Source organism: Homarus americanus, unplaced genomic scaffold, assembly GCF_018991925.1.
Source record: "Homarus americanus isolate GMGI-L3 unplaced genomic scaffold, GMGI_Hamer_2.0 scaffold31037, whole genome shotgun sequence".
In the NCBI taxonomy this organism is placed as follows: domain Eukaryota; kingdom Metazoa; phylum Arthropoda; class Malacostraca; order Decapoda; family Nephropidae; genus Homarus; species Homarus americanus.
The window spans coordinates 12,696,023-12,715,675 of record NW_024722227.1 but is presented as its reverse complement, the minus strand read 5'-3'; the positions used below and the strand labels follow the sequence as shown (position 1 = coordinate 12,715,675).

At 38.4% G+C, this 19,653-nt stretch overlaps 1 protein-coding gene across 1 annotated transcript in view; it reads left to right on the top strand.

Annotated features, from left to right (window-relative positions):
* LOC121862389 (rho-related BTB domain-containing protein 1-like) overlaps positions 1-16,820 on the top strand; it is a gene marked incomplete in the record, with an annotated part of 135,601 nt that extends 118,781 nt beyond the window's left edge. The window contains 2 exon segments of the mRNA XM_042360655.1: positions 15,829-15,987; positions 16,532-16,820. Coding sequence (XP_042216589.1) covers positions 15,829-15,987; positions 16,532-16,610 — 238 coding nt within the window.
* Between the last annotated feature and the right edge of the window lie 2,833 nt (positions 16,821-19,653).

The following is a 19,653-nucleotide window of genomic DNA, read 5'->3' as shown; positions in this document are numbered from 1 at the left end:
CATCTTTCAAAACTGAAGTTGACATATGGTCACCACTTTCCTTTTCCTCCTCACCACTGTCAGCCTCTAACATCTCATCCAGTTGCTGCAAGACTTAAGGAGTAAGTTCCTGTTCATAAAACATCACAAGCTCTTCTACATCATCCTCCTCCAATTCAAGGCCCAATGACTGACCAATGGACACAAACTCCTGGTGCAACTCTGTTTCTTCCTGAAATCCCTCAAAATCATGGACTACTGATGGCCACAGTGCTTTCCATGAAGAATTGAGGGATCTAGTGGAGACTTCTTGCCATGAGGACACAATCAATTTTACAGCCTCCAGGATGTTAAACTGTGTCTTCCACAACTGTGACAGTGTTAGATCAGAATCAATGGTAGTTGCCTGATGACACCTCCTAAACATTTTCTTCATGTACAGCTTCTTAAAGTTGCTGATCACATTCTGGTCCATTGGCTGTATGATTGATGTAGTGTTGGGAGGCAAAAACAACACTTTCACAAAGTCAAATTGAGACTCCAAATTGCTGGCAAGTTGAGGGTCATGACCAGGGGCATTATCCATAAGGAGAAGAGCCTTTAAAGGGAGTTTATTGGTGGTTAGGTAGCTCTTCACAGAAGGGCAAAACACCTCAACAGCCCATTCATTAAAGAGCTGTCTTGTTACCCATGCCTTACGGTTGGATTTCCATTAAACTCCAAGCCGTCCTCTTACCACTTTCTGTTGCTTGAACACCCTGGGGCTCTCAGAGTGGTAGACAAGCATAGGCTTCAGTCGGAAATCCCCTGAAGCATTGGCACCAAGTAATAGAGTGAGACGGTCTTTCATGGGTTTATGCCCAGGTAAAGAGGCTTCATCTCTGGTGATGAATGTCGTTTTGGGCATCTTTTTCCAGAACAGCCCAGTTTTGTCCACATTGAACACTTGCTGTGGAAGATAATGTTCTGTATCCACCAGTTCTTTAAATTCCACTGAAAATTTTGTTGCCCCTTCCTTATCAGCACTGGCAGCCTCACCATGCCTAACAACACTAAATATATCACTTCTTTTCTTTTTGAACCAGCCCTTGCTGGCCCTAAAATCTTTAAAGTCTGTGCCTGAAGAACCAGGTTGATCTACCTTTAAATGTTCGTATATTTCCCTGGCTCTTTCACAAATAAATTCAGTAGGAATTGAATCACCTTTCATCTCTTTTTCCCTAATCCAAATGAGAAGTAACCTCTCTGTTTCTGCTATTCGGGATCTACCTTTAAACACTCTGGTAGATTTGTCTCTCACTTTCGCTTCCTTGAATTTGTCTTTCTGTGCAAAAATTGTCAACACAGTTGATGTCGACATTCCATATTCTTTGCTAAGCACACTTTTTCTAATGCCTTCTTCGTGTTTCTTAATAATTTCCTGTTTCACCTGAATTTAAATCACTTTTCTTGATTTCTTGGGACCCATGCTGGATTCAAAAACATTTCAACACGTGATATTTTAAGTTTAATTGCTGTAAATAAAGAATATTTTCTTTAAATCAACACTGCACTGCGCTATATATCATCAAAATGTAAAATAAATTTCAAAATGACCAATAATTTGACTGGAAGCACAGAAAAAAGCATTTATGTTGAAAAGAGTCTGAAGCAAGATGTTACCTCCACTGAAAAGACACAGCGACTGACGCCTGCTTGGTGTGTTGACAGGCTGTTTGGCGCACTGAAAACTAGTTTCCCTGTATTCAATTATGTTAAATAAATGTTAAAATGACTAAAAAATTTAATATAAGACTTTTAAAATTATTGAATAGTACAAACTTCTTGATATTTACTAAAATAGTAAGGAATTTAAGCCCTAGAACTGACTACTGTATTGGCGGACTAATACGACAGCTAGTGTGCAAGCGAAAACATGTTGAGGGGCACTCGTAAGGAATTCGTTAATCGAGGGAATGCTCGTTAAACGAAGTTAAGAATCTTATGGAAGGTAATTCATTAACCGAGGCTCTCGTTAACCGAGGGATCACTGTACTTAAATCAAACTATATTTATGTTAAATTTATTACCATTACTATTATAATTATTTATTGAAACAGGAGTGGATTATCCAACCTCTGGCAGCTACTGCAACGAGCCGTTCAGTACTTATAGAACACTAAAACATATTTATATTTTTTTTAAGAAGTGTTTCTAATATTTTTTTATAAATGTTTTTAATAAATTATTTAAATAATTTTTTTTTTTTTTATGTTGGTGAAATTTCCCGGAGTGAAATTGACTGGGAGTTAAATTATCGGAAGTCAAATAACCGGAGTCAAATTACCGGTAGTCAAATTACCTAGAACCCCCTGTACAGCCTCCCACATTTCTTCCTGTGACAGGGAGCGTTGTCAATGATTGTCTCAGAGAGTTGTGAACTACTGGAATATGAACCCGTTTCTGAAGCATTCACTCGTGACGTGGAGTAGGGGACTAGGGACTAGGGCTGGTAGGAGAGGAGGGTGATGGGCTGGGGGGAGGGGGGGGGTGTGTGTTGAAGAGGGTAGGAGTGGAGGTGGGCAAGAGGAATTGTGCAGCTAGCACAACTGGATTTTTTTTATTATTTAGAAGCATATAATAAGTTAACCTATCGCTTAATACCATGATTCACTCATACTTGTTGTGAGCTAATATTTACTCATTCTTGCTTTGTACAACCACTGTCACCAGAAGAGATCCTCACACAAACCATATTCACACCACACAAATGATAATGCCCAACAATATTTACATTTTCTATAACGCTTGTTACAATATCTGTGTCGCCTTCGCCTGCCCTAATTACAGGGTAAATGGAAATTAATCCACCACACATAGGCATCAGAAGCCATTTAGCACTACTATGAGAAGGGAGAACGCTACCTCTCCCACCTGGGGTGTGGCGTGAGTCTTATATGCCTTTTTGACCCTTGTGCAGTTGATAGGCATAGCAGAGCCTAATTACAGGTAACTACTGATATTTGTTTAATGAATATCCATGATATTGGCTGTATAATCAAGTATGACAAGGAAATTAAAAGAAATGCTTAATTCATAGGATTGTTAAAACACTCAAAGATTATGCTACGAGCTGTAATATGATTGTCATATATTTAAGAAGCAATTGACTAATAGACATGACAGTCTACAGTGGTGTATAGGTTAATGAGTAGCCGGCCATGGCAAGACTTAGTTTTTTACTTATTCTCCATCATCCTCAGTGTAAATAATCACTGAGAATTTAAGTTGCCATATATGCAAAACTTTTCAATGTTCCTAATTCATTCAAACAGGCTGAGGGCAGCCTATGCAAGCAGTGGCATGTATAATTAGGAAGGAAGGTATGCATTAATTTCCCTATGGATTGACTAACATAATTATTTTTCTTGGTAAACGATTTTCAAATGATAGCTGAGATTTGGTGAGGAAGCTAGTAAGCACCGATTCATATTAGAATAATTTAATGAAACTTGTTTATATAGTTATATTGAGGAAGCTTCCAAGAGTAATGTTTTAAGTGACTAAACTAAGCAGGGAAGGATTCCGCTTAGATCTAACCACGTTGCTCTACCTGGTATGGTTAACCACTGCCAGGCATAGATGTTGCATTCATTTGCACTGTATCCTATACCTCAGTACAGTTATTTAACACCAACCTATTTTTCAGTGAATTTCACAATTCATTAAGTTTACCCTCCATAGTATTGACTGGCCATAAAAACTTTCCCAGCGCGTAATTTTGTGCGCTACATCCGGTGTGGGTTGCCCAGCCCACCTAGCGATCAGCGCCGGTCAGAGATTAGCAATTCAGTCATAATTACAGTATGTGCTTTTGGTTTTTCTTCATGGTCATATTTTGTTCTCTAATCCTTATACAACACATATTCTTTATACTGTATTACATACACATGTAGATGTGTAGAATTACTCCAAGAAGTCCGCTTTATCTGTAATGGCAATTATATAGTTACTCTAATGGGGTTAACTTGCTGTAAATGAAGACAGTAATATGCTAATTTTAAAATAACTTCTGAAAATACTTTTATGTTTTTATGCTTACTTCTCACTCCCCCACACAGTGTGATTCAAACTCTGCCAAATAATCATTTAGTTTGATCATTATCACGTGCAATCATAACTCACGCATTACCTCAATATTACTGTTGATTTGTATCAGCATTTATTTCACATTTAATACATTGCCCATCCTCACGCATTGAAGAGACGAGGTTCCTCATGAGTTGCGATTGTTGACGGAACCTTCCCCATTGCCTTCATGCATGGGCCATCAGCTGTTGAGATTTCCTCTCTGTCTCAGGCTCCCAAGTATTGACCATTGTCCCCTCATTGGTTTTCTATAGGATTACGGTCACAACCCTTGCTTGGCCACTCCATCAGAAGCAAATTCTCGTGCTGTTGAAACCAGTCCGTGACTACTCTGGCCGTATGGATGGGGCAGCGATCGTGCATGAAAATAACTGGACTTGGTGGGAATGGGAAGTTTTGTTCTTCCAAGGAAGGAAGGAAGAAATTTTTGTACGATATCTATATATTTCTGGACAGTGAACCTTCCCTCAATGTGTGTCACATCATCCACACCATGGATGGAGATCCACCCCAAAGTATTGCAGATAACGTGTTCTCTGTGTGCTTCCTCAAAGATGTGGCAACGATCTTATCTGCAAATGAAAACCCATAATCCTAGTGCTTCCAGTATAGTACCTTGTAAAATCCCTATGTAGGTTAATGACACCAATTTCATGCTTACTTTTAAACTGATTAATAGCTTACGCTTATCTTTAATAAACAGCGTTACGACATTCTTAGCCTAAATACAGTGGTCCCTCAGTTAATGAGCACAATTCGTTCCAGAAGGTTGCTCGTTAACCAAAAAATTCGTTAACCGAAACCATTGTTTCAATGGGTTTTTGGGTAATTGGTTCCAGCTCACCGAAAATTGCATAAAGTCAACAAAAAAGGTAGTAAACTACACTTACTTTGAGGTGTGTATGTAGAAGGTTCCTGGATGATGAGGCTGATGTGAATTTAAAGTGGGAGGTGGAGGAGGAGAAGGGAGAAGAGAAGGAAGTGGAGGTGGAGGAAGAGCATTTTACTGCTTCTTGGAAGGTGAGTCACCTTCCATGAAAATGTCAGGAACCTCAGGACTGACAGATTCTCCACCAGGAATATCCTCTCTCCTTGAAGTGGAAGGCTGAGGGCTAGCATCTTGTTCCCGCTGCCTTTTATTGAAGAAACTGTCAATTTTTGTTTGTGGGGCATCAATCCTCCTCATCATTAACAGATGTTTGAAGAAGGAAACCACTGTGTCCTCAACATTACACAAAGCAAGTTCTGCTTTTTCCACATCTGGGTGCCTTGATGCCAGTTTCCTGAACTTCTCCCAGTATTGAGCAACATCTTTCAAATCTGAAGTAGACATATGGTCATCACTTTCCTTTTCCTCCTCACCACTGTCAGTCTCTAACATCTCATGAAGTTGCTGCAAGTCTTAAGGAGTAAGTTCTTGCTCATGAGACATCACAAGCTCTTCTACATCATCCTCCTCCTCCACTTCAAGGCCCAATGACTGACCAGTGGACACAATCTCCTGGTCCAACTCTGCTTCTTCCTGAAATCCCTCAAAATCATGGACTAGTGATGGCCACAGCGCTTTCCATGCAGAATTGAAGGATCTATTGGTGACTTCTTGCCATGAGGACACAATCAATTTTACAGCCTCCAGGATGTTAAATTGTGTCTTCCAGAACTGTGCCAGTGTTAGCCCAGGATCAGTGGAAGTTGCCTGATGACACCTCCTGAACATTTTCTTCATGTACAGCTTCTTAAAGTTGCTGATGACATTCTGGTCCATTGGCTGAATGATTGATGTAGTATTGGGAGGCAAAAACAACACTTTCACAAAGTCAAATTGAGACTCCAAAGTGCTGGCAAGTTGAGGGTCATGACCAGGGGCATTATCCATAAGGAGAAGAGCCTTTAAAGGAAGTTTATTGGTGGTTAGGTAGCTCTTCACAGAAGGGCAAAACACCTCAACTGCCCATTCATTAAAGAGCTGTCTTGTCCTCCATGCCTTACGGTTGGATTTTCAATAAACTCCAAGCCGCCCTCTTACCACTTTTTATTGCTTGAACACCCTGCAGTTCTCAGATTGGTAGACAAGCATAGGCTTCAGCCGGAAATCCCCTGAAGCATTGGCACCAAGCAATAGAGTGAGATGGTGTTTCATGGGTTTATGCCCAGGTAAAGAGGCTTCATCCCTGGTGATGAATTTCCTTTTGGGCATCTTTTTCCAGAACAGCCCAGTTTTGTCCACATTGAACACTTGCTGTGGAAGATAATTTTCTTCATCCACCAGTTCTTTAAAGTCCACTAAAAATTTTGCTGCCCCTTCCTTATCAGCACTGGCAGCCTCACCATGCCAAACAACACTAAAAATGTCACATCTTTTCTTAAATTTTTCGAACCAGCCCTTGCTGGCCCTAAACTCTTCAAACTCTGTGCCTGAAGAACCAGGTTGGTCTGCCTTTAAATGTTCGTAAATCTCCCTGGCTCTTTCACAAATAAATTCAGTCGAAACTGAATCACCTTTCATTTGTTTTTCTCTAATCCAAATGAGAAGTAACCACTCTGTTTCTGCTATTAGGGATCTACCTTTAATCACTCTGGTAGAGTTGTCTCCCACTTTCACTTCCTTCAATTTGTCTTTCTGTGAAAGAATTGTCGACACAGTTGATGTCAACATGCCATATTCTTTGCTAAGCACATTTGTTTTAATGCCTTCTTCATGTTTCTTATTAATTTCCTGTTTCACCTGGATTGAAATCGCTTTTCTTGATTTCTTGGAACCCATGCTGGATTCAAAAGCAATTTCAACACTAAAATTTTAAGTTTAATTCCTGTAAATAAAGAATATTTTCTTTAAATCAATACTGCACTGCGCTATATATGTCATCAATATGTAAAATAAATTTCAAAATGACCAATAATTTCACTTTAAAAATGGAAAAAATAGTTTGTGTTGAAGAAAGCATGAAGCAAGATGTTACCTCCACTGAAAAGACACAGAGACTGACGCTTGTTTGGTGTGTTAAGTGGCTGTTTGGCACCCTAAAAACTAGTTTCCCTGTACAGTCAGTTCTGCTATAACGCGATAGTTGTGTTCTTGTAAAACATCGTGTTATAGAAATTCACGTAATAGAAATAACAGGGCTTATGGAGAAAATAGGGTTAGGTGCAGATTACTACTCGAAATCGAAAAAATTTTAGTAGTTAGCCTAACACAAAGGTTAGCACAGTCTAAATAAATGTTACATTCATATCTAATAATGAAATCATACAGTAAATGTAACACTTTACCTTGAAAAAATATGAATATAACTTGATGGGGGAGAAGGGTGATTTTGAGGTTGATAACATCGAGCTTCTCTTCAAGGGTTATAGCCTTTCTTTTACGATCATCACCGGGAATGCGATCACCAGAACTCTTCTTGGAGATATTCTTCTTTACCATATTCACAGTTAATACCACAAAATTGGAGAAATAGTAAGCAAAAATTGCGTTACAGCAAACAAGCGTTCGCGTTATACAAATATCGTTCCTCTATTCATAAATCGCGTTAGAGCCAATTCGCGTTGTCAAAACACGCATTATAGCAGAACTCACTGTACTTCAATTATGTTAATTAATTGTTAATATGACTAAAAATTTTAATATAAGGCTTTTAAAATTATTGAATAGTACAAACTTCTTGATATTTACTAAAATAGTAAGGAATTTAAGCCCTAGAACCGATTACTGTATTGGCGGACTAGTACGACAGCTAGTGAGCCACCGAAAACATGTTGAGGGGCGCTCGTAAGGAATTCGTTAATCGAGGGATTGCACGTTAACAGAAGTGAAGAATCTTATGGAAGGTAATCCGTTAACCGAGGGATCACTGTACAGTGAACCCTCACTTTACGCGGTCAATTGAACCCACGGCGGCCCGCGTAAAGCGAGACACTCGTAAAGTGAACAACATAACATATGGGATTAATTGAAATAGAGAGCGGGCCGACCCCCAAACTCCACTTTTTCCCCGACACAATACGTACGTTTTAGTAAAAATAACATCTTAACTTTATGATGGTATTCACACACACATAATATAGACGGGAACAATCAATAAGAGAATAATATACTGTAGGTTAGGTTAGAAAAAAACAAGGTAAGGGTTAACACTTACGTTAGTAGAAGAGATGGGTCGGCGTACGGGAATGGAGGCTGGTTCCGAGGCAGAGGGCAGGCTACTGGCCCTCAGGTGAGTCTTCATCACTGTCATCCACACTTACTAGTGCCTCCCTGACAAATCCCTCAAAGTCATCATCACTGTCTCTGCCTCTGTCACTATCACTGGCTTGGGCTGGCTGTGGTGGGTTGCGGGCGAAGAACTCGGTAATGCTTTGCTGACGGCTGGTGTTGATGTTGTCGTGATACACCTTGATGTAGGGGTCCATAGTCTGCAACAGCTGGGTAGTGAAGATTTCATACCGGTTATCGTCAGGGTCATCGGAAAGGAGGAGCTTGAATTTCTCAACACACTCGATGGCACCCCTTACATTACTATGCGATAACTTGCGTTCTTCTTGGGATGACGCACCACCTGCCTCTTCACTGACGTCATCATCATCTAGCATCTCGTCGGCAGTCACATTAGGATCACTTATCACCTCCAGGATGTCGTCGTTGGTGGTCTCGGAGAAGCCTGCAGCTGTAACACACTGCGCAGCTTCTCTGGCAAGGTCCACTGCTACTGCAACAGTCTGAACCTCACCAGTCACAGATTTACTCTGCCTCCCACCTGGAATACCTTGCAACACATGTCTCCATGCATGACAAACAGTTGCTACAGACAGCTGATCCCATGCCTCCACCAAGAGGTCCACAGCTTTCTTGACGTTTAATGTTCTCCAAAATTGTTTCACATGTACTTCTTGCTCTGCCAACTGTTGTTCCTCGTCGTCTTCGCTCTTGCTATCGGTGTCACCCAGGTTACGCAACTCATCCTTGGTGTTGGTGTAGTCGTTCAGGAGCTTAAATTTCTTTGCAGAGAATGCCGCTTTCACATTACAGATCAATTCTTGGTCCTTGGGCTGTATTAATGACGTAGTGTCGGGAGGGAGGAAGACCACTTTTACGTTGGGGTGACGATCTAACAGTAGGGGCTAGTGTCCTGGTGTGTTGTCAAGCAGCAACAAAACCTTGAATGGAACATTGTGTTGCTCACAGAATTTCTTAACGTCAGGAACGAAACAGTCATCAAATCGGGAGAGGGACAGAGTAGAGAACATCCACGCCTTATGTGTGGTCAGCCAGTGGACATTTAGCTTGGTCATGTCCATGCTCTTGTAGGCGTGCGGCTTGCGTGCTGTGTGGATCACCGATAACTTGAGCTTACAGGTACCGGAGGCATTGGTGGTAAACAGGACGGTGATGCGCTCCTTCTGCAACTTCCGGCCCCGACACTTGCTGGCATTCTTTACAACGAAGGTCTTGGAAGGTAGATTTTTCCAAAAAAGACCAGATTCGTCCATGTTAAACACCTGGTCGTCGGTGTACTGTCCTTCCTCCATAATCTCACGTAAAAACGGAGGAAATACCCTAGCCGCAACACGGTCAGCACTAGCTTCTTCACCACCAATGTTAATGTTGGTGATCTTGTTCCTCTTCTTAAATCTCTGCAACCTCCCAGAGGAAGCATTAAAGGGTTTGGGCTCTGCAATTCCCATCTCTCGTGACACTGCAGCATACAGTTCACGTGCGTACTCCTTAACTGAGCGCTTGTCCACCGCCATGTTCCATCGCGTCTGACGAATCAAGCAGCTCACAAGTAATTTCTCTGTCTTGAGAAGCACCTGGTTGTGGCAATACTTGATCATAGAAGCACCTGTAGACTTTGTGATGTTCATGTGCTCCTTTATCTTGGCTGCATCCTTCTTAATTGTCCTGATCGTAGACTCGTTAACACCATGCTGGCGCGGGAGATCAACCTGTCTTGTTCCTTTCTCCAACTCTTGGATGATCTTGTATTTAATTTCGTAGCTTAAGGAACGTCATATCTTCTTTGGCTTAGGGCGGCTGGGTCCAGGTAATGCAAGGTTTCTTTGTGGTTGTGGTCCGGTGGAAGCCATTCTTATGGAACAATGGATACCGATATACACGGTGTAGCCGGGAGGGGTGTAACTGACGCGGGTAGGTCAAGGGGCTTGAACGCTCCCACGGCGGGGCACGTCTTAGTACATTAAACCAATCACAGCTAGCGGGGGAGGGAGGTAAGGATGCTTGGCCCAATCACAGTCCGATACGTCCTATGACGTCACCGATAACGCAACAAAGACATACGCTGCACAACCTACTCGCGCCGCTTACCGAACATGGCGGGAGAGATGGCGGGAGGTTTGGATCCAAATATGGCGCGGCGCGATTGGACCGCCAGCCGCTCTACGCGTAAAAGGGTACACACACCGCGTAAAGTGAGCATTCCGTGTTCGGCAGGGTACCGCGTAAACGTGGAAACGCGTAAAGTGAAACCGCGTAAAGCGGGGGTTTACTGTACTATTTATTGGTTTCGGTATGACCATAAGGAAGGGTATTTTAACATACCTCGTGTTATTCCACCTCCACAAATGTATCTGGCCATGATTGGTCGAAGTGAAGGTATTCTCATCAGAGAAGGCCACTTCTGACCAAAAGTCTAACCCCTCGCCATTATACTGGCAAGCGGAGGCTAGCCTCGCAGCACGGTGTTGATCGGTGAGAAGCTCCTTGCTTGCAAGAACCCTGTGAAATTTAATTATTTGGTATTTTCATACAAAGCAATAAATTATTAAGAATTAGAGAGTAACAGACTAGTTAAGTTCTGGTTGTAAATGAGAATAGCTTTTGCGATGCACATTTGTAACAGCTTATGCATTTATTCCTTTTTAGTACCTGTAATTTATTATAAAAATATCTCTTGTCTGTGTTTGCCTTATGATTTAAATCTGATACAAGCGTAAAAAAACTGCCATTCAGCAGTGCTGCTATCCCAGATATGCGCTAGTTATTCAATACTCAAGCTGCACTGAGACTTTTTTTGACTCTAATTTACGTTGCACAAATATATAAATGGTAAACTGATTATTCATTACCATGCCCTACCTATGGTGGATTCCTGCCTCATGCAGCCGTCTCCATACAGTCTCATTGAACATGTTGAGCTGCAGTTCGTCTCTGATAGCAATAGCATTTGTGAATGGATTTTCTTAAGCTGTCTGCCGAATGCTCTCATCTTCCTGGAGAGTAGTGACTCGGGAACAGGGTCTCCTGGCTGAAGAGATGGGTAAGCCATTTATACTGGCACAAATTTCATATTATAATTTAAAAAAATCATTCAACATTAGGAATAACTAAGAATAATGTAGTGTATAGAACATTTCTGCATTCAATCATACTCAGGTCTGTCAAGTTTCCCGTCTCCTCCCATTTCTGTATCCACTTGGAAACAGTCCTAGGATAGACTCCGAACTGGTGAGCGATGGTCCTTATACTGAGGCCGTTGTCTCACAGGGCGATGATCTGATTCCGTAAGATTAACAGAGCCTGCAGCCTATCCATTTGGACGTCAGGGGACGAGTGAGTCCTCATGGCTGGAAGCCAGACAACATCTCTGCTTATCCGTGATTGGCTGTCTGGAAAACTTAGTTCTCACTCTGATTGGTTAAAGGGCTAAGAAACAGAGAAACTGTTACATTGATGAACTACAGTTGGGTATGGAGAGGAGGGTGAAAATCCAATATCAGGTGGGGAATGCCTCCTCCAGTTTATAGGATGTTTTACCCAGATATTGATTTTCAAATATGTATAATATAGTTCCTTTACATTATTGTTATTAAATATATGTCCTGAATGTGATAGATTCACTTAATCAAATGTCAATGTTTCCTGTAATTGAGAGCTAGCGAATTCGACTTCAGTGAATATTTATTGTAAGTAACGTTGACAAAATTGTGGATTATGCGAACCTTTTTAATGAGTGTGGTGTGATTATGTTTTGCATAAGGTTTTGTAATGGTCAAAGTGTTAACATGTCAACTCGGGGCTCTCATGTTTGAATCGTACAGATATCGAACTTGATATTAGCTGATATGATTACAGATATCTTCATTAGGTCGATTGGAGGTGGGCATAGAAATACTGTTTCCAGTGGAATATCTCCCAGCATCAACAATAACATCTTAATTAAAAGTAAATCTAAATGTCTCCTAGTCTTAGGCAATATCCAGTCGGGGGGTTGGGGGGGGCAGAAGAGGGAGTGTAGTAGTATTTTGGTTTATTTATTGTCTCCAACATTTGGTCAGTAATATAGGAATATATAATTAACCACACCAGTAACATAGGCACAGACTTACTAATTTCGGATACCACATTATTCTCTTTATTACGTACTAATAGTTTGCTTGATAAATACTAGGCTGTAGCTGAAGACGTTTTACCTCTCCCTCTCCCATCCCTGTTGCCACCTTCCACTCCTACCCTTCTCACCCCCACCCCCGAAGCCTGCCACCCTCCTCTCACACTGGTCCCCAGTCCCCCACTCCACATCATGAGTGAATGCTTCGGCTTCATACTCTCGTGGTTCACGACTCTCGGATACTAGGATTGGCAAAACGCTGACTGTAGCAAGTGGAAGTGTGGGAGGGTGCACATAATAAATTAACGAAAGTTTATTATAATTAATTTTCTATTCATAACAACAATATACTGAATCTTTTTCTGATAAAATGAGAAGAAGTCAAGGAAAATGACTTCTCAGGAATTGGACAAGATGGAAAAAATTATTGCGGTATTGAAAAAGTTTCTATGAAGAGTCCAAAGGTCTTTACGTTTCTAATTATTTTTCATGGGTGTCCCTATGTCCCTACGCACCTGGAAAAGCGCAAAATGTCCCTATGTTTAGAGACATCCTGGATTTTCAAGATTTTTTTTCATTTCTGGTGAATAGAGGAGCGGTCCAAAGCACCTCAGAGATTCAAAAACAAATCTTATTCTCATATATTGAAGTCCGATATACTGAGCTTTTACTGTTCAGTCAACCCTCACTTTACGCGGTCCCACATTCCGCGTTTCCACGTTTACGTGGTACCCTGCCAGAACCCGGGATGCTCACATTCCACGGTGCGTGTACCCCTTTACGCGGGTGAAGTATAATTTTTTTATTTAGCTCATAAAATTCATACAAATTATCCAGCCAGAATATAATTTACATTGCTGGAATTCTTACAATTTAATGATCATTTTGAATATAAGCATCATAGATTTTGCATTAGACATACAAATTTTAGATCTAATGCAAGTATTTTGTTTACTCAGAGCAAATATGCTATCTTTTGTGCAAAATATATGAAGTGTATATTCAAAATATTCCTGATCTTGCAAGGAATCCAGCAATGTCAATTATATTATCCTAACTTTAGTCTGAGGTGTTATTTATTACTAAAAGTTAAAATCTAGTTTTTTCACTCATTTCTCTGGTAGGGAGGGAAGGTGGGAGGGTGGGGGGGAGGGTTGGGACCAACCGACCATCTGGCGCGGTTGGAAGAGGGGGGGAGGCAAGGTGGGGTACTTTGATTGACAGATAGTGTTGTGAAGAATATTTTTTTTTTTATTAACTGAAGATATTTGTTTTAGCTCATAAAATTCATACAAATTACCTGGCAAGAATATAATTTACATTGCTGGAATTCTTACAATTTGATGATCATTTTGAATATAAACATCATAGATTTTGCATTAGACATACAAATTTTATATCTAATGTAAGTATTTTGTTTACTCTGAGTAAATATGTTATCTTTTTTGCGAAATATATGACATTTATATTCAAAATATTCTTGGTCTTACAAGGAATCCAGCAATGTCAATTATATTATCCTAACTTTAGTTTGAGGTATTATTTATTACTATACCTTAAAATCTAGTGGTTTTCCCCCAAAAATTTCTCAGAGAGGGAAGAGCCAGCGAGTGTAGTGTGAGAAGAGGGGGAGGGAGTTGAGTCCATTATTTGAATGGACATTAACTTGGTGACTGTATTTCTCTATTTCTCTTAAGTATTAATTGTGTGCATGCACCATCATAATATTAAGATGTTATTTTTAGTAGAACATAGGTATTGTGTCGGAAAAAGTGGAGTTTGGGGGTCAGCTGGTCTCTATTTCAATTAATCCCATATGTTATGTTGTTCACTTTACGCGTTTCTCACTTTCCGCGGTACCCTGTGGGTTGAATTAACTGCGTAAAGTGAGGGTTGAATTTCATATGTATTAGGATTCAGGATTCTGTTTCCCATCCTTGGCAAATTCAGGGTTGGACATAAAATTGTTTTTAAGGAAAGCTTTGGTTTATCATTTATAAAATACAATACCAAGGCTTTACAGGGGGTCCCCAGTCTACAAATGGATTCCTGACGTTCTTAAGTCGGATTTATATGTAAGTCGGAACACATGTGCATACCGTACTTACAATACAATGTTTAAAATTCCATTATATCATAGCTTAAGTCCTTATATACAGTACATCTAAAACCACTTAATTTATGAAAAAAGAGGAAATAGAATGACAAAATTCTATAAGTGAAAGTAAAAAATAATTCATCAGGTTAATAAAATACTGTAAATTTCAAGTTTAACCCCGCTCGTATCGGCGGGCATTCATAAATCGAACGTTCATAAGTCAGGGACCCCCTGTATAAACATCCCATTGTTTGCACCAGACATAAAAATATTAATAATTAACTTAGTACATTTGAGTACAGGTTGTTATAATTTACGCATTGCAGTTGCAGAGCTTCTTAACATCACTAGTGTATAATGTATCTCCATATGCCCTGGTTTATTACTGACCAGTTGTCCAAGTGCAAAAGTAGCCATATCAAGCCATCATTTATCAATTAATTTTAAAATAGAAATTATAAAGTCAAATGTTATAAGACAGTAGTTTAGTAGTGCTGTGTAAGTCATCAGGTAAAGACAGTACTCTAAATTTCAAGTTTAACCCCATTCGTGTCGGCGAGCGTTCGTAAGTCAGACATTCGTAAGTCGAGGACCTCCTGTACTTGCTTGAAAGTCCAGAGATCTTTTGTTTGATGCTTCTATCCATTTTCTTGCAAGCTTATGAATTTATGGAAATCCATAAGAAGATATAAACGACTTATTTTCCATCAAACACTGCACAAAGCTACAGCACAAACTACCATTGCTGAAAAATGTATTATCGTAACTGCTTTAAGAATCACACCTTCACTGTTGACAAAAGGAACAAAGGGTGGTGCTGCTTATCCCATTATGTACCTTGGTGGCTACCTCCCTACATGCTAACAGTTCAAATGGGAAGAGTCTATCTGGCAATAAGATTTAATGTATGGGCAGGAAAATTATTACCTCATATGGTGCAGCGATTGCACTGGCGTTGTTTATTCCATATGGTGCGGCAGTCGCATAATAGGGTTGAACAGTGATTGGATAGAAATTGCTTGATTTCTGAGGTATGTATTTGGTTCTGAATCCAAAGTGTTTTGGCCTTTGATGTTCAGTTTTTTAACTTGTGAAGTTGTGGAAATGGTAAATCTCAAGTGTACAGGAAATATTTTGATTGTACAATACATCTTTTTTTTTTTAGGTGCTAATGCTAAGAAGAGGCACTGAAACTTTTGATGAATGTAGTTTAATACCTTTTTTTACTTCTAATTTTATTAAAAGAATAAAAATTTACAAAAAATATGTATTTTATAGGTACCTAAAGGACTATGATTACTACGAGCGCTGTTTGATGGAGCGTCAGCGAGAGGAAAATCCTATAAAGCCACTCAAGCGATCACGTAACACTGCCGGCTGCCTCTGCTTCACGTCCAAGAGCCGTAGGAATGCTGAGAAACAAAACTATCGCACAATGTAATTAAGCGTTCCATTCGTTTTCCAAAGGTTTGCTTATGGCATCCCAATGTCCCAATCCTTGCATCCTCTCATGGGGTGTGATCAGTGATTGTAACCATTACATTAGGCCAGATATAATCAGAAGCAAGTTCAAACAATGTAATATAAGATATTATTGTTCTTTGACATTAATACAGTATTGGCATTTTAACTAAGTGGAAAATTTAATTGCTCATTTCCACTATAATTATATCTTTGATCACATCTGTTGTCATTGTCATATTTGTTGAATTATTCTTTAGTTGTCATTGTTTTCCCACATGCTCAAGATTTTGTCTTTTGAGAGATCACCAAATACTTAGGTTGTAGGAGAAAACCTGCATCTTCAAAATGTTATACAATTAGTTTTTCTTTTCTTTACTTCAAACACTTACACACCTTGCACTCCTCATTTGCATAATGACATCTTTTTCCATAGAAGCAAAGATTTATTTCTATTAACTATAATTTAGGCCATATGCTTTAGTGTGCATCCTTTGAGATTTCATTAATTTTGTTGAAGGACCTGGGACACCTTAAACGTGTTGCGGGCTTCTCTGAACCGGGTCAGAAAGTGGACATCTGCCGGGTCACGAAATTGATATGCAAGAAATGCACAGACTTCTGCCACCATTCTTTCAGCTTCCCTATTTTGTTATGAGAAGTGCTGCAAAATTCTTGAACAACCACTGAGCTTCGACGACAACAGATTTTTAAGCTGAAAACTTAATTGTGCAGTAAGGTTCTCAATGGATTGATAAGTTTTTCTAACAATATTTGTAATAAGATATAAGTAATCATATATATATATATATATATATATATATATATATATATATATATATATATATATATATATATATATATATATATATATATATATATATATATATATATATATATATATATATATATATATATATATATATATATATATATATATATATATATATATATATATTGGTGACTTTGATGTCTTGTTTTGAAGTTTTTAATTTTTATATACTGAAAACATGCTTGTAAGTATACCATTTGTACAGGTCATCATTTATGACTAATCTGTACATGACTATATGAGCTATGAAAGATGAACATGAAAGTACAGTGGCTACAGTTAGCAGACAGCATAATGTGTTTTTATTTTTTGAAGGCTATAATTCATTCTGGGGAAGGAGAATGTGACATTACAAATTTTATGCAACCATATTTAGGTGGTTTTTATACAGTAGTCATGAATAAGAATGTGAATGTTTTGAGAAGTAAAATCATGTGATGCTCAAGTCCCAGGTTTTTGCATAAGAATCATGAGTTCCTGTGATTGAATTATATTAACACTCTTGGGTTAGGGTAGGCTCTCTCCTGCAGGACACTCTGGGTCTGACCGGTTACTCACTTGACTGCATCACACGAGAAATAATTGTACGCAATGATTCGTAGCAAGCTGGATACTTTAGATAAAAAGGTGGGATTTGTTGCATTAGCATTGTAAATAAATTATCTATAAACAATTTTATATAAGAATCACATTAAAATAATTATTTCTATACGTAAGTGCAAGTAGAACACAAAATTTTTGTTTACGCTTAATGAAGATGTTTATACATCACTTTACACCTTCATTATTTCATGTGATTGCAATATAAACTTTATTCCATTATAAAGCGTAAATATTTAGAAAAACTAAATTTTACCTTAAAAGAAAAGTTTAAAAAAAATTAAAATTTTGCTATGGAGAGGCATCAGGAGGCACCACATTATCACCACATGGTGCAATCTCCTTGCACTTTTTAGCTTTCCCACCCCTCCACCCTCGCTAGCAACACGAGGCATGGTTCAAAACTCTCACAACACTATTATGAATAAATTAAATCACTGTAATGCATGAGAAGTCAGTACAAGCTGCAAGAAAATGTATGGGAAATGTCAATCAACATTATACCCTGGGTCCTTTAAACACAAAAGGAAGACTGGTGTGGTGACCTTGGAGTGCAGTCTACATAGTTTCCAGATCATGCTTACATTGCCAAATGTGCGTCTTGCGTGTAAAGCGTTCATAAGCAAAAATAAATTTTTATTTTTTGCTTCATACGCAAATTTGCATATGAAAACCCTATAGCGATAATTTAGATAATACGCAATTTTGCGTGTGAAAACCCCAAGAGTGTTAAGATGCTTATTTGTTGTACAAAAGCAAAGATTTGATAAAGTTCATAAAACAGATTTTTGTGCTGGTATATACATACAAGCCTTCTCAGATCATGAAGATATTAAATCTATTATCCTCAGTCATATCCATAGAGAATGATTATTAATGGAAGTTTATATTCTCAAATAATCTATATATTAAAATGAAAGAAGATTAGTCATGTCAGTTATCACATAATACAATTTAACTTCAGTGGAATAATTAACAACTTTCATAAATCACTGCAGTGTGTCTCCAACATTAAATCCACATATATTTTTTGCACAATAACTGAATATTAATTTTAAAATACAAAAGGATTAATTAATTTCATAAATTAATTACTTTTTGTAGTAGTTTAAGAGAGGTAATCTTGATAGACACTTTAATAATTTGTCATTTTTGTTGTATATGTCAGATATAAGGAGACACCTTGGTTTATGTTAACTCACTTATCCCCCAACTTAAACAGATGAGTTTAAAGTTAAAAGTTCAACTGAGTTGGCAGGAAGTTTATTTTGTTACAGCACTTAAGATTTGCATAAAGGTCCTTGGATTAACTAACACCTATTTGCTTCAGAGTTCATCATCCCACTCACTAAGAAATGGCATAACAAATGTTTTCCAGCTTAGCTGTCAAGTCTTGTGGACTGTTTATATTGTATGGTCAATCACATTACAGTGTATGTTTTATTTTTGTGCTTAAGCTGAAGTGAATTAATTAATTTTTTATGTGTGTGTGTGTGTGTGTATACAGCCTGGTATAAGCATCATTTTTTAATGTGATGATTATAGAACCCCCTCTGGTAATATTTGTTGTGCCTTATTTTCATGGTGATTGCACCTATTAGTGTAATATTTGGGAGGGTTAATTTGATGTTTGTAATGCAGCACACTTTTTATTTTAGATTACAATAAAGAAAACATAAGCAGATGGTTCTAGTTAAGAGCTGAAACTCATTGTATGGCACCAATATTAATGTACTTCTATCATACAAATATGAGACATATCCTTGCTCAAGTTATATATCACTTAAATATATTTTATCATATATTTTGAACTGTTCTTAAATATCTCAATTTTTCATGATACCAGAGAAATGTCAGAAAATAGTGTTATTGCCATAAACATAGTCCTTAAGTATAAATAAAAAAGTTAAGCCAATCATATGTTAAGTATACATATACATGATTGGTGAAGCATTTCATATAATTAACTTTTTTCCTCATGAAAATATACAAATCTGGTTAGTACATATTACCGGAATACGTATTCTTATTTTATTTCATGAATAGAAATTTTATAAAACTACAGTCAATTTTAACCTTCAGTCTTGGTTGATTTGACATGTGCTTAGTTTGTCTCTGTTGTATAAAGAAGGTTTAAGCATTAATTCATATATAAAGAGTAAAGTCATGCTTTGTCAAGGGTAGGGCTTTCTTTTTTTTTTCTCTTTTTT